Below are 21,664 nucleotides of genomic sequence, written 5' to 3'. Positions count from 1 at the left end.
AAGGCCTACGACAGGGTAAAAAATATGCAGCCTTTGTATTTTTAAAGGGGTTATATCTCTGAAAGATATCTCTGAAAGATATTGACAAGAGTAATTGTCTCTAGGGTGGGGTAAGGAAGACTGGAGACTACGATGCCGGTTTTCACTTGTGCAGTTTAAATTTTTACCGTATGTATGTGTTACTTTTTAAAAAATGAAAATAAGTGAAACAGAAGAGTCTGAATCCTACAAATGCTTTTAACTGAAAATTGCTCTGGTTTACAGCAGTAGACAATGGGACAGTCACTAAGTCCATCACAGGCAAGTTATTCTAATGTTCTCCTTATACTTTGAACATTACTAGAGAAAAACATTACTAGAGAAAACTGCCTACCATTGGTTTCCATGGCCAAAGAGAATGGGCTGGTGTAAAACACAGAAGACAATCCTTTCTCCCTGATGATTTTTTAAAAGAAGAATAGAACCAGGAGTAAGACCTCTGGAATGGGGTTTTTCAAAGGTACTTGTATATTGTAAATATTTGAGGAGGACACAAAAGGAGACAGATGCAGACCTGGGATTGCAGGAAGTGAGGACAGGAGTTAAAGGGCCTCTCTAAAGAAACTTTCATAAAGAGCTTTCCCTTTGTCTCTTTAGAAATATTTTCCATTTCTTCACATTTTCTTAACCCCTCTGAAAATATTTCGATAATAAATGAAACTGTATTAACAAAACAGAAAGAGAACTCTAGCAAACAGCAGAACCCATGGAGCACTGCCTCGTTTATATTGCTTAAAATCATGACAAGATTTAACTTAAAATAAAAACAAAAGACTTCTTTGGTAGAAAAAGAAACCTCGGATTCTACCTGTGTAATCCAGATATTTGTCGTGCATGTGTGTCCCCACCTTTCATTCACTATGCCCCCGCCAAAAAAATGGCTGGGGTCCCCATGACAATTACTGAAGTACATACTCCCTCCATGTTTTCTGAGCATCCCCAGGAGCTAACATTCATGTGGTCTGAATTCCTGCTCCTGCTGAATCGTTTTTGAATCATCCCACTGGTCAGTTGTCTTCCTGGAGCTACTGTTATCTGGGCTACTTCACTGTATGCTGCACTTTCCCTCTTCCTATAGTTCCCAAAGCACTACCAACACAAAGCCCTAGTGGGTAGCAGACTTTGCTGATGATTTAGGAAAGAAAGATTATAGTACAGTGTGACATGAACTGACAACATTAAGTTTAATGTTAGGCTCTGCTGCCCTCATGTCCTCTGGCCACCCCCACTCATGGAATTTTACATGAGCTGTCTCTTTTCTCACTCATATCTCATACAAGCCGATTCTTGCCCTTCTCTACACTCTTTCTCCAAGATGGTACTTCTGTTGTACCCACCCACAAGCGAAAGACCCAAAATTCCTCCTATTTTATTACTTACACTAATATAATTCTTATTTGTCTATACATCTTCCACCTAAGCTCTAACCAGAACCCTTGCCCTACGTTACCACCCACACCATTAAGGCATTTTCCCCATACCAATCTGAAACTTTCGTTTTCCCTTGGCCAATTGTCACAAACTGTAGCCAGATTCTAAAATAACACTTTTTCAGGAGAGGGATCAACATGGCAGAGTAGGAGGACACGGAGCTCACTGTCCCAGAAAAACACATCAAAAATACATCTACACGTGGAGCAATTCTCATTGAAATCTGGAGACTGGCGAACAGACTCTTGTACAGCCAAGGCTGTACGAAAGACCCACACAGAATCAGGTAGGAAGGGAAGAGAAGTGGTCAGGTCAGGACCTGCACATCTAGGAGGGGACACAGAAGACGGGGAGGATTACATAGGTTCAGAGATCCTCCCTGGGGACTGAGCCGTGCGAGCCATATATCGGGCACCCCAGCTTGCAGGGGGTAAATCCCCTTGGCTGGTTTGAAAACCAGTGGGACTGACAGTGGAGCTGTAAGAAACCTAGACTATGCTCATGAAGAATGTGTGCACACACTTGCTCACTCCTGAAACAAGGCAGATGAAGCAAAATGAGATTGGGACTCTGACAAGTTCCCTACAACTGCCCCAGCACGCGCCCCAGCCTGAGCCCCAGCCCGAGCCAAGTGTCCGCTCCAGGCCCTCTTGTTCCACGGCACAGCTCCACACTAGCGCAAGGGCTGATGGAACCGGGGGAGTGCACAGTTGTGCAGGATGGAGCCGACTCGGACCCAACATGGCATCATAACAGGGTGAGGGTGGCCATTGCTGGCGCCCATGGAAGCAGCAGATCTAGAACTCTGACTGGGTCCAGGACTGCCACAGTCCATTCCCTGACCCATGCTGAACGTCCACACCAGCCTCTCTTGCTCAAGCACTGCTCCCCTCTGGGGCGAGGGTGCAGGCGCTGGGAGGGGGCAAAGCACACAATTAGAGGGATTGGAACCAGCTCAGATCCGACCCTTACAGCTTTTGCTCCAGCAAATAAGGACCTGACCCCCACTCCCAAAAAAGTCCTGTTGGCCACTGAGTAGTAGAGAAGCCCCAGCTCACACCTGGCTCTGGCACTAGCCCCTCTATCTCCAGCCCCACCTCTTACCAAGGTGATAGCTGCCAGCACACCCTGGGGCAAGATATGACTCATGCTCATGTCAGATACAGCTCTCCCTGCAAAGCCACTGGGCACACACAGACTGTATAGGGATGTTTCCACACAAGCACACCCCTTCAAGACCAGAATAGGTAACTGTTTCACACAATATCATAGAGACAAGAAAGTTAAGCAAAATGAAAAGACAGAGGAATTTATTTCAAATGAAAGAACAAGAGAAAACCCCTGAAAAAGCAATTAATGAAACAGAAATAATTTACCAGATAAAGAGTTCAAAGCATTTGTAATAAGAATGCTAACTGAATTCAGGAAAAGAATCAATGAACATAATGAGAATTTTAACAAGGAACTAGAAAATATAAAAGGAACCAGTCATAACTGAATACAATAACTGAAATAACTACGCGTCCGGAGCCTGTGCTCCGCAACGGGGGAGGCCACAACAGTGAGAGGTCCGCGTACCGCAAAAAAAAAAAAAAGAAAAGTGTAACAGAACAACTTAAATATTCAATAATAAAATATTAGTTAAAGTCTGGAGGAGATAATAGAATACTATGGCTTTTTACCAACAGGGTCAGAAGTATTTCAATATTTTAACAATTGGCATCACCTTAATAGGGTATGTTAGCTGCATATAAGCCCTGAATTTTCCCTAAGGAAAAGCACAAGTACAACAGGATATACGTGAAAAGACTTGTTATGCAATTCTGATTCATCACAAAACAGAAAATGGATGAAAAAAAATGTGGTCAATTCATACAATGGAATACTCTACGGTAATGAAAATAAACAAAGTACAGCTACAGGCAATGTGGATGAATCTCACAAAAATAGAGCTGAGAGGAAAAAAAGACATGAAAGAACACATACACTATGACTCCATTTGTATAAAGCTTTTAATCAGTAAAACTAAACTATATTGTGTAGAGAAGCGTAAATCATAAAAGAAATGCAAGGAAATTATTATTAGGATTGTGAAAGAGAAGGATGGATATAGGAGGGATTCTGGGTCAGTGGAAATGTCCTTCACTTTATAATTATTTATTAACTTATCTAATAGGTTTAATGACCTTTACTCTGTTATCTTATATTTTGCAATAAAAAAAGAAAAAAACAAGTAAACAGAAATCCCCAAATAGTTGGAAGCAATGAGGGTTTGCAGCTGAAATATGACACCACAAATGATGATGTGGAGAGAGACGGGCAAAGTTGCAGATTACAGCAACAAAAAAGGAGAGAAAATAATTGGAGAATAGAAGAGCAGAAATGGTATTTATTCAAAGACAATTCTACACAGGACACAGAGCACCCTGGATAGAAGAAGAAGAACTTCTTAAATCAGAAAGAAACTTCCAAGGCAAGTTTCCCAAAGAAAATGGGCACCAAGGGCAAAGTAAGCAAATATACTGTTTCTTTGTTCAATTCTTGTTTTGTGTGTGTGTGTCTTTATACAGTTGCTAAAAGAAGCGTCCTTGGGAATTACTCTCAGAAAGCAGCAGTTTAAAGTTGATCAAAAGCTAAGTCCTCGTCAACAGATGTACGGATAAAGAAGATGTGGTATATATATACTCATATAGGTACTTTCCTGGTGGTGCAGTGGTTGAGAATCCACCTGCCAATGCAGGGGACATGGGTTCGAGCCCTGGTCCGGGAAGATCCCACATGCCTCGGAGCAACTAAGCCCGTGAGCCACAACTACTGAGCCTGTGCGCTAGAGCCCATGAGCCACAACTACTGAAGCCCGTGTACCTAGAGGCCGTGCTCCACAACAAGAGAAGCCACCGCAATGAGAAGCCCCCGCACCGCAACAAAGAGTACCTCCCGCTTGCCGCAACTAGAGAAAGCCTGCACACAGCAACGAAGACCCAATGCAGCCAAAAATAAATAAATTAATTAAAAAAAATATATATATATATACACACATGTACATACACACTCACAATGAAATATTACTCAGTCATAAAAAAGAATGAAATCTTGCCATTTGTGACAACATCAGTAGACCTAGAGGGTATTAAGCTAAGTGAAGTAAGTCATACAGAGAAAGACAAATATTGTATGATTTCACTTATATGTGGACTCTAAAAAGCAAAAACAGATGAACAAACATAACAAAACAGAAACAAAATCATAGATACAGGGAACAGGTGATTGCCCAGGGTGTGGGGGTGGGGAGTTGGGAAGATGAGAGAAATAAGTGAGGGAAATTAAGGGATACAAACTACTAGGGCTTATAGCTCTAGCAAATTCTCAGGTGATGTCAATAACTGCTGGTGGCAGGGAGGTCCACATTTTGAGCAGCGAAGATGTAAAACACATCTGCTCTAGCAATAAGGATTCAGGTAATGCAGAGCTGATAACAAATGGTTCGATCAACAAACACATATTGGTCATCTACCATGCCCAAATCCTATAAATTTATCCTCTTTATTCTGGAGAGAAAAAAATCAAGGCTTTATAATAGGGTAAACTTTAATACACCTGTTCTTTTTGAAAATTAAAAGTGCAATGACTACAATGTAGAATTTGACTTCTCATTTTCAATTAAGGTCCCTTGTCTTTAGAATAATATAATTATATATAACATCCAGCCACAAACTCCAAAACTCTCTTTCATAAAATAATAGTATCAACATGTTCGTTCATTTTTTTTCCATGATATTCTTTCTTTCTCTCTCCTTCTCTCTTCCTCCCTCCTATCCTTTCCCCCTCTCCCTCTTTCTCAGGTTATTAAATGCAAAGCAGCTATTGCCTGGAAAGCAAACAAGCCCCTCAGCGTCGAAGAGGTTGAGGGAGCTCCCCTCAAGGCTCATGAAGTTCGAATTCAGGTGTGTGTGAATCTTCCCAGGGCGGGACAGGCAAGACACCAAATGCAGACTTGGCTTCGGTCAGGTCAAGCCTATGTAGTATAACTGGGAGTCCCAGGAGTTTTCACTATGGGGGAATTACATATTTAGGTTCATATTAAAAACAGGTATTATCCCCAGGAGGGGTAAATTGTAAGAATCAGACAAAGGAATTCATTTTAGATTAGAATTAGGTAGGTTTTCTTTTTGTTTTCCAGTTGCCAGTTATTGAAAAGTGTTATTAAAAGAAAGATTGAGAGTTTGGTTCAAAACAAGGAAAGATCTGATGCTAAGGGTCCTGGGTGCCCAGAGGAGGGGACAGAAGTGAGACAGCAGGGAGAAGACATGGCACTGAGCAGAGAGGGATCACAGGTGACAAGTTGAGTCAATGTCTCCATTTTCTCCACAGCTGACCTGGCTTATACTTTTCCTCAGGATCACCAACCACAGTAAGAGTTTATGCATGAGAATGAATGAGTTATCCTCATGAACAGAATGCTGAAAAATAATACTGGGACACTTCGTAATTAATTAAGACAATCCCTTATTTAATATCTCTCTTTTAACTATAAAAGTTTTATTACCTCTATTGTATTTCATGTCGTTTCAACAAAATTTGAACAAGCCCTAGAAACCTGTGTTCCCCCTCCACTCCCTCTAACAGAGTTTAACTTTTCTGTTACCTTTGATTTCTCCTCTCCTAGAGACAGTGACTGCCAATTCTCTCTTTGTGTGATTTTTTTCAGTGACAGTGAAAGGAAGAAAATAAAGATGCATTAAGAGGAAAGACTATATCGCAACATATTTTTAATTGTTCTTTTTTTTTTCAAAATGCAATTCTTTTATTGAGCTCAATGAGTGTTGTTAAGTTTCAAGGTGTCATTGGGCCTAAAATTATCCTCCTGACAACCCCAATGATATAATTACAGAAACAGGACTCAAGTCTGCGGTTGCTTTGTAGATAATCGCCACCACCTTGTGCCATACTGATGCCCATGTCATCCATCCTCAATTTGAGAGGCTTTTTTCCCAGTGATCCTTGGCCATGAGGCTGCAGGAATCGTGGAAAGTGTTGGGCCAAGAGTGACCAACTTCAAACCAGGTATTTAAATTTCTGATTCCAATTAAATGGAAATGTCAGGATATTTCAGGGATAATTCCTGATACAGTCCTGGCTTTGCATGCTATAATTGATCTCTGTTTACATAAGGGGACCATCTTTTCCAAAGCAAAACTGAAGCACACAGTTTATCAGAGTCTAGCAATGAGACACAATATTTCCAATCAGAGCTGCCTAGGGACTTCCCTGGCAGTCCAGTGGTTAAGACTCCACACTTCCACTGCAGGGGGTACAAGTTCGATCCCTGGTCTGGGAAATGAAAAAAAAAAAGAACTGTCTAATAAAATCTGCGAAATACAGTCACTTTATTTACATATAGCACTGCGAAACTGTCCTATGATGCAAAGCTACAAGGTGAGCTTACACTGAGCTTCCAAGGGGGAACAGATGACAATTTAAAACAACCTCCTCTAAATAAAACAGAAAACTATTTTAATATTATAAAGAATTTAAAGAATGATGACTTATAGGTAGCTTAAGCGAGAAATATTATGCATATGTCAATGTTAGCTTAAATGTCTTCTTGGAAGTTTGTAAGATAAACGTGTATGAAGCATGCCAACAGTCGAATTATTTACTTTACATTTTGTAACAGATCCATCAAATACTGCAATATGAGCTATGCAATTGTCACTTATCAGACAGGATGAACCGTATCATTCTTTCTTCCTTTAATGAGGATGCTCCAAACTGAGAAGTATATTAGTATCTTTCCATTCAAAACAAGATTATAGAAACAAATTGCTCTCCAAAATTTGGCATCCACAAACAAGTCTGGCCAATGTAGTCCCAGCTCTACCATTTACTGGCTGTGTGACCTTAACCAGTTAAGTCACTTTTCTGTGACTCAGCTCAGATTCCCATTTTCTAACGGGGACAATAACAGTACCCATCTCAAAGGGTTGTCCTGAGAATTAAATGAGATAATACATGCAAGCAGTTAGAATGGTGACTGACACATACTAAATGTTGAACAAATGTTCATCATCATTATTGGACCTTGGTCATCAGAGGATAGAAATCATTATTGAAATTGAATAAAAAGTAGAAAATGTAGAATTTGAGAGTGAACTAAATGAAACATGAAGATGATATATAGTTTACTCTCCATATCTAGCCTATTGCCCACCTCCCCTATTATATAAGGATGTTCTGTTCCATGCAGGATGTTTAGAAATGTAATAAATAAAGTCATTATGTAATAAATAATAGTCATAATGCAGAGTGTTGCAATGACAGCAGAGTCTCACGAAGGACTCTGCACCTGATGGTATAATACAGATGTGTTGCTTGACTGCCCAGCAGAGAGAAAACGAAAAAGAAAAAAGACAGTATATATAATACTTGGGAGAATCAGCAATCTTGCAGGTTAATAAAATACTGTAGCCACCTATACTTCCTACTGAACATAAAATGTATACCATAAAGAATGGTGTTTTCCACCAATTCACCTGGTAGAAACTATAAGTAACATCTTAGGCATCATCTAACACATGGCCTTCTTTTCTAGGTGACAAAGTAATTCCACTCTACACACCTCAATGTAGAAAATGCAAGTTCTGTCTGAGTTCACACACAAATTTTTGTGGAAAAATCAAGTAAGCTCTATAAACTATTAGTAAGAGTATAAATTGTTACAAATATTTTGGGCAGTACATTGGCATAACTAAATGGAGTTGAAGAGGTGGATACTTTGTACCCACCAATTCTAGATGCGTACAAGAAACTTGTAAAATCACCCAAACAGACATGCACCATAATGATCATTGCAACACTGTAATAACAAGCAATTGAAAATAGGGTAAATGTCCTTCAATAAGAAATAGATTAACAAATTGCTATGTAGTAACACAATGGAATTACTATATACCAATGAGAATGGCTAAACTTGCTCTAAATATACTATATAACAATGAGAATGGCTAAACTTGCTCTAAATGTATCAACATAGAATACTCTCACACATATAATGTTAAGGGAAAGAAGCAAGTTTCTCACAGATAAATTTAGTCATATACAATAACAATACCATATATTGTTTATGGTTCATGTGTATGTAGTAAAGGGAATGATAAATGCCACATTCAGAATAATAGCTACTTCTAGAGAGGATGAGAGAGGAATGCAATGAGTCACAGTAATTTATTCCAAGACCACATAGATGTAAGTCCTGGAGCTAGATTTTGAACCTAGGCAGTCTGGCTCCAGAGTCAAAATTTTTAATTGCCTTATTCTCTACTGAGACTATAGAAAGATCTGTTTATGCTTAATTCTAATTGAAACTAGTTATTTTAGAAGCTAAAATTTTACTACTCTTACATAGATTACTGTGCCTCAATTTCCTCATCTATAAAATGGGGACAATAATAATGCCTACTTCACAGGGTTTTGCAGATATTCAAAGAATGAACACACCCTTTTGCAAACCTTTAATAATAGATTTTGACAATGACCATCAATTCTCTCTAACGTCACAAAAATAGAGATAAGGTATTATATGCCTCCAGATGAAAATACACAACACTATTTTAGCAATATTCCTACAAAAACATAAAACCTGAATCAGATCAAGCATTTAGATCAAAAATACTAGTTTAGAGGAAATACAGTGATGGAGAAACATGTTAAACCAGGTTACAAGAGTGTAATCAGAAAAATCTAGAGTGAAGAAAATTCTGTAGGCCAAATGACTGTTTCTTCAACAAATAAATGGCAGGGAAAAAACAAGGGGTGGGGTGAGAACCTATAAATTAAAAGAGACTTAAGAGACATATCAACCAAATGCAATGTGTGGAACTAAAAGAATCTTTATCTTTTAGAGACACATACTGAAATATTTACAGATGAAATAGCGATGTCTAGGATTTACTTCAAAATAGTCCAAAGTGGGGAGGATAGGTGCTGGTGTTGGGGAAGCAGGTAGGTAATAGATGAAACTAGATCAGTCATGAATTGATAATTGCCAAAGCTTGGAGATGGTTACATGAGGATTCATTTTGCTATTCTTTCTACTTTTATATGTGCTTGAGTTTTCCATAATACAATTTTTTAAAGAAATACATGTAAAGCCCTTAAAAGAGTTTCTGGCACATAAGAAGTATACAGTCAAAAGTGTATTATTATTATCATTATTACCTTTAGACCAATTCTGACTATATATTTAGGTGAAAATTCTCAAGCCGTTTTTTTTCAATTTTTCCATCTAATAAAATTATCATAACGAATACATAACGCCTAATTTTTTTCTTCAGGAAAGTAATCAGTGGTCCATCTACTTTCTCTTTTTTTGTATCTTTTTCCCCTAGGCATTTCAAAACTCTTATGGGTGATCAAAAATTAATGGAAGACAAAACTAGCAGGTTTACCTGCAGAGGAAGACCAATTTACCATTTCATGGGAACCAGTACCTTCAGTCAGTACACTGTAGTGTCAGATGTTAACCTTGCCAAAGTTGATGATGATGCCAGTTTAGAGAGAGTTTGTCTGCTTGGATGTGCATTTTCAACTGGCTATGGTGCTGTAGTCAACATTGCCAAGGTAAAATACTTAATCACCAGGTTGTGTAAAATAGACATTACTAGGAGGCAGCATGATAAAGCAACCAGATTTATCTTCAAAACCTGGCTCTGCCGTTTATTACCTCTGTGATTTTAGGCAAGTTATTTAACCTCTCTATTCCTATCTCTCTACCATAATATCTACTACAAATAGTTGTGGGGATAATTAAATCATATTACATATGTAAGACATCTGGCCCAGAGGCTAGCATATAGCTGGCACCCAGTTCATGTTCATTTCTTTTCCTTTACTCATATGTTAGATTATAGACTGTCCCTGATTTAAATATAGCCTGATAAATATGTCCCCTAAATGCGAATGCTCGTCCTGGGACAGCAGACCCAGTCAAGAGACAACAGAAACCTCCACCCATCTTCATAGAGCTACCCTACTTTCTCCCTGACACAGCAGATTCCTCTCTCTCAAACTGTAGTAATTCATCTCTGCTTTTCACCCTGTGCCTTTGTGGCTTCAGGGGAAGGTCTCAGATGGCAGCCCTGATGATGGTAAGATGCGTCCCTGGAATTCCATGTTAGAATTTAGCTTTTACAAAGCTCTTCAACTGAGAGATTAGAGAGATGTCAGTATCACTTGGACGCTTCAAACAACCTCCTTATTTGAACCTCCTTGACATCAATCTTTTCCCCTTGACTCTAAACTGCAAAATGCAACCAGAGTGATCTTCCTAAACAAAAAATCTAAAGTTTTTATTCCCCTTTAATTATTCCCCTTTTCCTTCAATACGCTATAGTCATTCTTTCTCCTTCTTCCTTTTGTGGCTCACTGCTCCCCTGGGCCTGACCCTCAGTCTCTGGGCTCTGGACTGCGCCTCTGGACTTCTCACACCTGGCTCCCACCAACACTGCCTGGAAAGCTCCCCCACTTCTTCTGGCTGACTCCATTTATTTATCCCTTCCTGTTGGAAGCCTACTCCACCCTCCCAGGCATGCACGAGGTATCCCTCCCTCCCACTTTCCCCTGAAGTTTCTGTATTTAACCCTGTCTTCCTTCTTATCACACTATGAAGAAATTTCCCATTTATTTCTCCTTCCTATTAGATGATTTGCTCTGTAAGGGCAAGAATTCTCTCCTGTTCATTGTGAAAGCGCCAGAGCCTAGCCCTGTGCCTGGTGCATAATATGAGCTTGATAATTTTTCAGCAAATGAATGAATAAAGCCAGGTTCATGTGAAACACCTAAAACGCCTTGGTGAGGCTTGGTCCTCAGCCTTGCAATCCAAATATTCTTTTTTATCAGATTGCTTAGAGTTGTTCAGTGCCAAGGAAACAAAGTCAAACTAACCAAAATAAGAGGCTGATCTAGTAGCCAGAATATCGAGATATCACTTTTCGTTGACAATTACATCAGCCATAGGAATGCTACTCTTGGCTCTTAGTGTATTATCTCCCTCTAAAAGTTCATTCATTCATTTATTCATTAACAAAAATGTAAAACTATATGGGAGGTCAAACTACAATCGGAAGGCTCCTGGAGGAAGGGTGTTGCTAGTTGGGTGGAGTTCAGAGCTGATGTGACCCTCCAGTCAAGGCGTAGTTTCCTCGAGATAACACTGGAGACACAGGGAAAAATTACTGCTCTTTGCCACCACACCCCACCCCGCCCTTTTCTGGACTCCATGCTGACTGTCACCTTCTACTGTTCTAGTCTTTCTTCAGGGATATTAACACTAGAGATTCAGCCACAGTTTTCTTTTAAATCTAGTCAGAACTTACCTAAACTCCCAGAATCTGCTCTTCCTGCTACTGAGGAATAGCTAAACCACCTCACGCTCAAAGAAGAGAAATAAATCTGATAGGAACAAGTTAAGAGAAGTGAAGTGTCAGTAATTCTAGTCAAAAGGCAAGAGCTTTAATAATGTTTAATTTACTTCTGGGAAGAAAAGTGATGCAAAAACTCTGATTAATTATTGAGGACCACTCCCCCAGTATCACCAGAACTCCGGGTTCTTTTTAACCTATTTGTATCCTTTACTGCCAAATTAATCACATTTCATAGAGATCTTTGGAAGCATAAAAATGTCCTGTAACAGTGTTGTCTGCAGATAGATAATCAGTGTATATATGTCAGTGCTACTCTCTCACTTTGATCTATTTTAAAAAGAAACCAATAAACCCATTAAAATGTGTGGGCTTCAGTTTTTGTTCTCATAACACCAAAGGGAAAAGGAAGACAAGAGAATGATTTTCACTTGGGTTTGTTCGTTTTGAGCTGAATATCTAATGGCCTTCAAGTGTTTCTGCAGATTTAGCCAGTGATTCATCCATTTTCATGTTGGCAAATTGCCCCCATTTAGCTATATCATTTAGTTTTATGACAGGCAGTCTTTATTTATATGGTCCTGCCCCCACCTCACTCGGTCCCTATTTTACAAAGTGGGACCAGGGACTCCTGGTGGTCCAGTGGTTAAGACTCTGTGCTTCCCATGCAGGGGGCACGCATTCTATCCCTGATCAGGGAACTAAGATCCCGCATGCAGCACGGAGTGGTCAAGAAAAAAAAAAAAAAAAAAAGTGGGACCAGCTGCTTGAGAAGTTAATGTATAATTTTCTTGCCTGCAGGTCACACCTGGTTCTACACGTGCCACCTTTGGCCTAGGAGGTGTCGGTCTTTCAGCTGTAATCGGTTATAAAGCAGCAGAAGCTTCCAGAATCATAGTTATTGACATCAAAAGTGAGAAGTTTACAAAGGCCAGAGCCCTTGGAGCCACCAACTGCCTCAATCCTAGAGACCTAGATAAACCCATTCAGGAGGTCCTTGTTGAAATGACCAATGGAGGTGTGGATTTTGCCTTTGAGTGCGTAGGTGGAGCTAAAATCATGGTGTGTATATTTTTTATAGTAGGATATAATAAATATTGCTTATTAACATTTATAATATGTGCATCTTAATATACTTATTAAATTTTAATATTTATATATATGTATAAGTTATGTTTAAGAATAGTTATTAATACTATATTAGATATCATTATATGTTACATACATATAATTAATTTTTACTTATTAATAAATATTAATAATTACTATTTAATATTAATGTGTTATTAATATTTGTTTATTCTTTCACATGAAAGTCAGCAAAAAATTAAGAGAAAACTTAGAAATAAAAACTTTCAAAGAATTGTGCCTATGAGAAGTGAGGAAAAAAAACAGAAAAGGCAGATTTAGATGAGGGAATAGACAGGGTGAATGGAGTCACCCCTAACAGCCAGAGGTATCCACTCTCATCTTAAAGTAGAGCAAGGAGATGTTAGCAACCTACAAACAAGCCAGTTCTGTCCATCAGATCTCAATAATCAGGCTGCAGAATTAGGTCCAAATTACATATGTGAAATTTTCAATTAAAAAAGTCAACAAGCTGCAAAATTAAAAACTCAATCTTTTTTTCCTAAACACTACAATTTTGTATCATTCAGATTTCTTCCCTCTCAGGACAGGAAAGGAAGGCCCTTCTGAGTGCAGGGCCCTGGGCAACTGCACTGGTTGCAGGCCCACATAGCCAGTCCTGTCTGTTCTGCTCCAGAAAATGGGGTAAAGAGCCAACTGCACAGGCAACATAGGGAGAAGTTAGCCTCCAGAGCACGCAGCCTTAGTCTCCAGCAAATATTCACCTAATGCATCTTTGCTCAAAGCCACTAGGTAGAGTTTTGTTTTGTTTTTTTTAACAAGATGACCAAAGAATTCATCAGCTAACTTTTCTGCCAATGGAGGCTTCTTAGTTCATTAGTGAGAGCTGTGAAGTAGTTATGACACTATTCCCTTTTATTTACCCCTTCACTCAGCCTGGCTCCTAAAACTCTCCTCTAGAGAGGGTACACAGAATGAAATTCTGTACTTCAACCTCCCAGGAGCAGGCTTTGGCAATTTTCCCCTCGGTTCTTACCTGACACAACATGATATGACAAAAGAGAATGGAGACTGGGAAGGCTGCCCTTCCTGGGTCTTTCCTCTTAGAATGGCTTCATTATAATAGTGCAACTGCTTAAAAGAGGATCTGGCAGGTAATAAGCACTCGATAAATGGTAGCTATTACTGACATTCGTGCAGTGAGGACCCCTTGTACTGCACTGCTTCCCTGCATCCAAAGCTTCAGGCCTTGCTTTTTCAATTGTCCTTGGCACCTGTGGCCTTCAATGTGCCACATCCCTCCCTCCACTTCCCACAGCTCATATGTTTCACAAACACTGAAATTCAGCCCACTTATTTTTCTAGTATAGAGATTCTCAAAACTGGCTATACTTCAGAAGTACCTGGGGAGTTGTTGTCTTCCAGTATCAGTGAATTGACCCATACCCAGGATATTCTCATGCATTGGTTCTCAAGCTGAGAACCACTGATCCAAAACTTGGCAGGTTCTATTATTAACTTATTTATTACACGAAGAAACGTATTTTAAATTATGGAATAGAATTACACTAGAGAACCCAGATAAAAAGAGATGGGTTTAATCACAAAAAGATGGGCTAACTACCCTTCCACCAAAAGCTTCCATAACTAGGGAAAGCTTAATTTCTACGTTGTGGAGGAGATTCCAGTAATGGGAATGAACTTAATTTCAATGACCACTAATGCTCTAAAGCAGTCTAAAGAACCCAACAGAACAATTAGAAATTTACAGTAATGGACAATTTTATAAGATTTTGAGAATTAAAAATTCTCATCAAAAGTTATCAGAGGCTACCAAATAAAACCCTGTATTTGCATATAATACCCATTTAACTAAGTTATAATTATGGAGGTTAATTCCCTGCTTGGAGCAAAGCTCAGAAATGTAGAGAAGGGCAATAGGAAAAACATTAAATTAAAAAAAAACAAACAAACCAGGAGTAATGTAGGCAGCTACCTTAAGGTTGCAAGCAGTGCCTGTGCTCTTTACCTCTCTCTGTGGATCTCTCTGTACAATATACATTAAACAAAAATATTTCTGCCATATAAGAAGTATAGAAACTAGAAGAGTTGCTATTTAGAAATGTTAGAAATTCTCAAAACTATAAATACATATTCAAATAAAGATTTCAAAACACATTCTAAAAGTTCTAGGTCATTGCATTGCCCATCCCTAGTAAGACAGACAGAGAGAAGAGGGAAAGAGTTTACTGTACTTCAGATTGCTTCTTTCATATAATGATCAGTGATGAACAGGAATGGTATTCCTATTGGGACTTCTGTAGAAGTAAAAGTTGCCTCAACAGGTGAGAACAAAGTTAACCACTGGCTATGGCAAACAATATGGGATAAGTTTATATTTTTCTTGTATAATATTAGTCTCAAAAGATTTTAAATGTTCAACTATAACATAGGGCTTCTATGTGGAATGGCCATCCACAAGTTTATATCTTTCTTAAACTTATTTACATTTTCAATCTTGGCATTTTTATATTAACTCCAAACCTGCAGTAGGTTAAGATAATATTTTCTCTTTCTCTCATGCAAAGATCAATGCAAATCCCCTGGGCCCCTGTCTTCCATGTAGTGATTCAGCAATCAAGGAAGTTCAAATTTGTGGCTTTACAATCTCAACATGAGGTCCTCTTGGTTGTTAGAGTAGAAGGGACAGCTGGCGGGATGTACACTGGCTTTTCTATTTTGGCTAGGAAATGGCACACGTCACTCCTGCCCATAGCCCAGAACTAGTCATATGACTCTACTTAACTGCAAGAGAGCTAAAAAATATAGGGAAGCAGATGAAATGTTTGATGAGCAGCAGCCACTGTTATTTTCTGTTTAACCGTTTTGCCTTCTGTTTTAAATAGCATTTCTTTTAAATTATCCTACATTGAGATCTGCTAAGTTTACAGTATATGCCTCATTTTTAGACTCTAGTGAATACTTATTCACCCTCTGTTCGTGACTTAATTTTGATCCTTTGTCCCTGGAATTGCAAATATCTTCATATATACCATTGTACCTGGTCAAAAACTTGTTGACTAGAGTTTATAATATCTTCTATAGATCTTTCTTTACCTTCATGTATGTATATTTTTCTTGATATACAATGAGATGCATTCTGGGTTCAGCATAAGTGTGGTATTAAACAGAGTAAAATATGTTTGGTTTCTTTTCAATATCTTTTTTGATGACATTCAAAATTTTATTGGATATTCTATCTGAAACAGAACACTGGTACCTCAAGTCTCAATCTACAATAACAACCTCATTAGCCATTATCTTTTATGCAGAGTTGTGTAAAATTTCCCTAAACTATTGTACAAACCCACATTGGAATTCATGTTCTACTTTTCTACTTACTCAGCTAATCTTTTTGTTTGACCTTCCAGAGAGCAGCCCTTGACAGCATAACAGTTGGTTGGGGAGTATGTACATCATTGGAGTAAACGTTGGTGACAACGGATTGAGTGTTTCTGCAATGGAGCTAATAATGGGCCGTACTCTAAATGGAACAAGCTTTGGTGGTCAGTTTTTTTTTTTCTTTTAATTTTCTTCATAGTAGTACTGAAATTATCATAATTAGGATTATTGAAAGGAAAGGAAAATAATTTATTTTTTAAATATTGAGTGCCTAGAACATATCTGAAGACTACCTGAAAGCTATTTATTCTATTAGTTACTTGAAAGTAAACAGTTTCTTTACAGAAGGATAACTATAATTTGCAAATTGAAATTCAATTTGCATTAAAATGGACCAACGTAGGGGAACAAAAGGTAGACAGTGATCAAACTGAGATACCTCCTTATCTAGAATTAGAAAATAATCTTGAATTTTTCTTTTGAAGAAAAAAAATTTAATAGATAGAAGTACAAAAAATTAGAGATGGCAGGGGGATAAGCTATTTGAAGCAACCCAAATCTGACCTGATAATTTCATTCATTCGACAAACACTAGTTAAACTACCTTTTCATGTCAAGCACCATGTCTTTATTTGGTATTTTGGCCAATTACAGATTGGAAAGGTATCGATTCTGTCCCAAAGCTGGCTGCTGACTACAAGAATAAGAAATTCGATCTGGATGCACTGGCGTCCCATACCCTTGCTTTTGACAAAGTTAATGAGGCATTTGACGTAATGTACCAAAGAAAAAGGTAAATTACCAAAGAGATGAGTGAGCAGTTTGAAAAACCTTTATGATGATTCTATTTTCATTTGATGTTGAAAACTAACCAGTGTGTCTTTTCTGACACTTTCCACATCATCAGAAGTACTCAATGTCCTTAAAAGATTAAATAGTGGCCATTTGCAAAAAAGAAAACTTCCTACTCTATTTCCATAATGTACATGGACATACACTGTTCCAACATAGAGTGGTGATATAAACTGACACATATTTTCCCCTTCACAAATTGTTAACTCAGTTGGGGCTGCTCCATAGCAAGAGAGGTTTCTAGAGTATAATGTCAGGTTCAATATAGTACAATATGGCCCTGAGTCTGGAATCACTGTGGTCTGCGACCGACACAGAATGCCCACTCCAGGCCCTTCATTATCAGACTCAGGTGAAAACCATGAAGATGTGAGTAGTGAGTGGCAGGTAACAGATACTTAAAGGGTTCCCCAACTGCCTCATTCTCTTGCTTTGTCATGGTTGTCTTACAAGTGATTCAAGTCTACAATTTTAGCTACATTGTGCTTTCTTGGCATAGACCCTGAGAAATGATTTATAAAAATGTCCCAATCAGGGGATCCCTGGTAATTGGGGAGTGGGTAAGACTAGGATCAATGATTTTGGTTAAAATAATCAACCACAGTGTTGATCAATAGAAGCAAAGGCCAAAACACCAGGAACAGTGTTACACAGAAGAGATGCAAAAAGGCAACAAAAAGAAGTGAAAGGGGGAAAGTACATAGTTAAATGACAGGACTTTGAAGCAGAGAACAAATGTTGCAAAAGAAGAAAATAGGTCCATGGTGTGAGGACCAAGGATACTTCCTGGGTAAGAAATCTGAGAAAATATCTCTACTCATATGAACTCCCTAATTTGCAAAAGTGTTAACTGCAATGTAAAAAAAAGACGTTCAGGGCTTCCCTGGCGGCGCAGTGGTTGAGAGTCCGCCTGCCGATGCAGGGGACATGGGTTCGTGCCCCGGTCCGGGAAGATCCCACATGCCGCAGAGCGGCTGGGCCCGTGAGCCATGGCCGCTGAGCCTGTGCGTCCAGAGCCTGTGCTCCGCAATGGGAGAGGCCACAACAGTGAGAGGCCCGTGTACAGCAAAAAAAAAAAAAAAAAAAAGACGTTCAATAAAAAGAAAAGAACACTTAAGAAAATGGTAATAGGAACATACATATTGATAATTACCTTAAGTGTAAATGGATTAAATGCTCCCACCAAAAGACATAAAATGGCTGAATGGATACGAAAACAAGACCCATAAATATGCTGTCTACAAGAGACCCACTTCAGACCTAAGGACACATACAGACTGAAAGTGAGGGGATGGAAAAAGATATTCCATGCAAATGGGAATCAAAAGAAAGGTGGAGTAGCAATTCTCATATCAGACAAAATAGACTTTAAAATAATGACTATTACAAGAGACAAAGAAGGACACTACATAATGATCAAGGGATCAATCCAAGAAGAAGATATAACAATCCTAAATATTTATGTACCCAACATATGAGCACCTCAATATATAAGGCAAATTCTAACAGCCATTAAAGGGGAAATTGACAGTAACACAATCATAGTAGGGGACTTTAACACCCCACTTTCACCAATGGACAAATCATGAAAATGAAAATAAATAAGGAAACACAAGCTTTAAATGATACATTAAACAAGATGGACTTAATTAATATTTATAGGACATTCCATCCAAAAAAAAAAACAGAATACACTTTCTCCTCAAGGGCTCAGGGAACAGTCTCCAGGATAGATCATATCTTGGGTCACACATCAAGCCTTGGTAAATTTAAGAAAATTGAAATCGTATCAAGTATCTTTTCAGACCACAACGCTATGAGACTAGATATCAATTACAAGAAAAAAATCTGTAAAAAATACAAACACATGGAGGCTAAACAATACACTATTTAATAACCAAGAGGTCACTGAAGAAATCAAACAGAAAATCAAAAAATACCGAGAAACAAATGACAATGAAAACACAATGACCCAAAACCTATGGGATGCAACAAAAGCAGTTCTAACAGGCAAGTTTATAGCAATACAATCCTACCTCAAGAAACAAGAAACATCTCAAATAAACAACCTAACCTTACACCTAAAGCAATCAGAGAAAGAAGAACAAAAAAACCCCAAGTTGGCAGAAGGAAAGAAATCATAAAGATCAGATCAGAAGTAAATGAAAAAGAAATGCAGGAAACGATTGCAAAGGTCAATAAAAGTAAAAGCTGGTTCTTTGAGAAGATAAACAAAATTGATAAACCATTAGCCAGACTCATCAAGAAAAAAAGGAAAAGACTCAAATCAATAGAATTAGAAATGAAAAAGGAAAAGTAACAACTGACACTGCAGAAATACAAAGGATCGTGAGAGATTACTACAAGCAACTATATGCCAATAAAATAGACAACCTGGAAGAAATGGACAAATTTTTAGAAAAGCACAACCTTCCGAGACTGAACCAGGAAGAAATAGAAAATATGAACAGACCATTCACAAGCACTGAAATTGAGACTGTAATTAAAAATCTTCCAACAAACAAAAGCCCAGGAAGAGATGGCTTCACAGGCAAATTCCAACAAACATTTAGAGAAGAGCTAAGACCTATCCTTCTCAAACTCTTCCAAAATACAGCAGAGGGAGGAACACTGCCAAACTCATTCTACGAGCCCACCATCACTCTGATACCAAAACCAGACAAAGATGTCACAAAAGAAGAAAACTACAGACCAGTATCACTGATGAACATAGAGGCAAAAATCCTCAACAAAATACTAGCAAACAGAATCCAACAGTACATTAAGAGGATCATGCACCATGATCAAGTGGGGTTTATCCCAGGAATGCAAGGATTCTTCAATATACGCAAATCAATCAATGTTATACACCATATTAACAAATGGAAGGAAAAAAACCATATGATCGCCTCAATGGATTCAGAAAAAGTTTTTGACAAAATTCAACACCCATTTATGATAAAAACCCTCCAGAAAGTAGGCATAGAGGGAACTTTCCTCAACATAATAAAGGCCATATATGACAAACCCACAGCCAACATCATTCTCAATGGTGAAAAACTGAAACCATTTCCACTAAGATCAGGAACAAGACAAGGTTGTCCACTCTCACCACTATTACTGAACATAGTTTTGGAAGTTTTAGTCACAGCAATCAGAGAAGAAAAAGAAAAGGAATCCAAATCGGAAAAGAAGAAGTAAAGCTGTCACTGTTTGAAGATAACATGATACTATACATAGAGAATCCTGAAGATGCTACCAGAAAACTACTAGAGCTAATCAATGAATTTGGTAAAGGAGCAGGATACAATATTAACGCACAGAAATCTCTTGCATTCCTATACACTAATGATGAAATATCTGAAAGAGAAATTAAGGAAACACTCCCATGCACCACTGCAACAAAAAGAATAAAATACCTAGGAATAAACCTACCTAACAAGACAAAAGACCTGTATGCAGAAAACTATAAGACACTGATGAAAGAAATTAAAGATGATACAAACAGATGGAGAGATATACCATGTTCTTGGATTGGAAGAATCAACCTTGTGAAAATGACTATACTACCCAAAGCAATCTATAGATTCCATGCAATCCCTATCAAACTACCAATGGCATTTTTCACAGAACTAGAACAAAAAATTTCAAAGTTTGTATGGAAACACAAAAGACCAGGAATAGACAAAGCAATCTTTAGAAGGAAAAATGGAGCTGGAGAAAGCAGGCTCCCTGACTTCAGACTATACTACAAAGCTATAGTAATCAAGACAGTATGGTACTGACACAAAAACAGAAATATAGATCAATGGAACAGGATAGAAAGCCCAGAGATAAACCCACGCACATATGGTCACCTAATTTATGACAAGGTAGGCAAGAACATACAATGGAGAAAAGATAGCCTCTTCCATAAGTGGTGCTGGGACAACTGGACAGCTACATGTAAAAGAATGAAATTAGAACACTCCCTAACACCATACACAAATATAAACTCAAAATGGATTAAAGACCTAAATGTAAGGCCAGACACTATAAAACTCTTAGAGGAAAACATAGGCAGAACACTCTATGACATAAATCACAGCAAGGTCCTTTTTGACCCACCTCCTAGAGTAATGGAAATAAACCCAAAAATAAACAAATGGGACCTAATGAAACTTAAAAGCTTTTTCACAGCAAAGGAAACCATAAACAAGACGAAAAGACAACCCTCAGAATGGGAGAAAATATTTGCAAATGAAGCAACTGACAAAGGATTAATCTCCAAAATTTACAAGCAGCTCATGCAGCTCAATATCAAAAAAAAACCAAACAACCCAATCCAAAAATTTAGGTCCAGAAGACCTAAATAGACATTTCTCCAAAGAAGATATACAGATTGCCAACAAACACATGAAAGAATGCTCAACATCACTAATCATTAGAGAAAT

The 21,664-nt window shown here is 38.2% G+C and overlaps 1 protein-coding gene across 1 annotated transcript; it reads left to right on the top strand.

Moving 5' to 3' along the window:
• Positions 1 to 3,961: 3,961 nt before the first annotated feature.
• Positions 3,962 to 17,395, top strand: ADH4 (alcohol dehydrogenase 4 (class II), pi polypeptide). Its single transcript, XM_027116969.1, is given in 10 exon segments — positions 3,962 to 3,979; positions 5,313 to 5,414; positions 6,394 to 6,454; positions 6,457 to 6,534; positions 8,063 to 8,150; positions 9,858 to 10,089; positions 12,690 to 12,950; positions 16,409 to 16,451; positions 16,454 to 16,543; positions 17,034 to 17,395. Coding segments are annotated over 10 exon segments (1,116 nt in total). The 3' UTR covers positions 17,177 to 17,395.
• The last annotated feature ends 4,269 nt before the right edge of the window (positions 17,396 to 21,664 follow it).

Source organism: Aethalodelphis obliquidens, unplaced genomic scaffold, assembly GCF_003676395.1.
Source record: "Aethalodelphis obliquidens isolate GAN/ISIS:26980383/991018 unplaced genomic scaffold, ASM367639v1 scaffold17, whole genome shotgun sequence".
NCBI lineage: Eukaryota > Metazoa > Chordata > Mammalia > Artiodactyla > Delphinidae > Aethalodelphis > Aethalodelphis obliquidens.
Note: the sequence above shows the minus strand (reverse complement) of the source record. Positions and strands in the feature narration are given on the sequence as shown.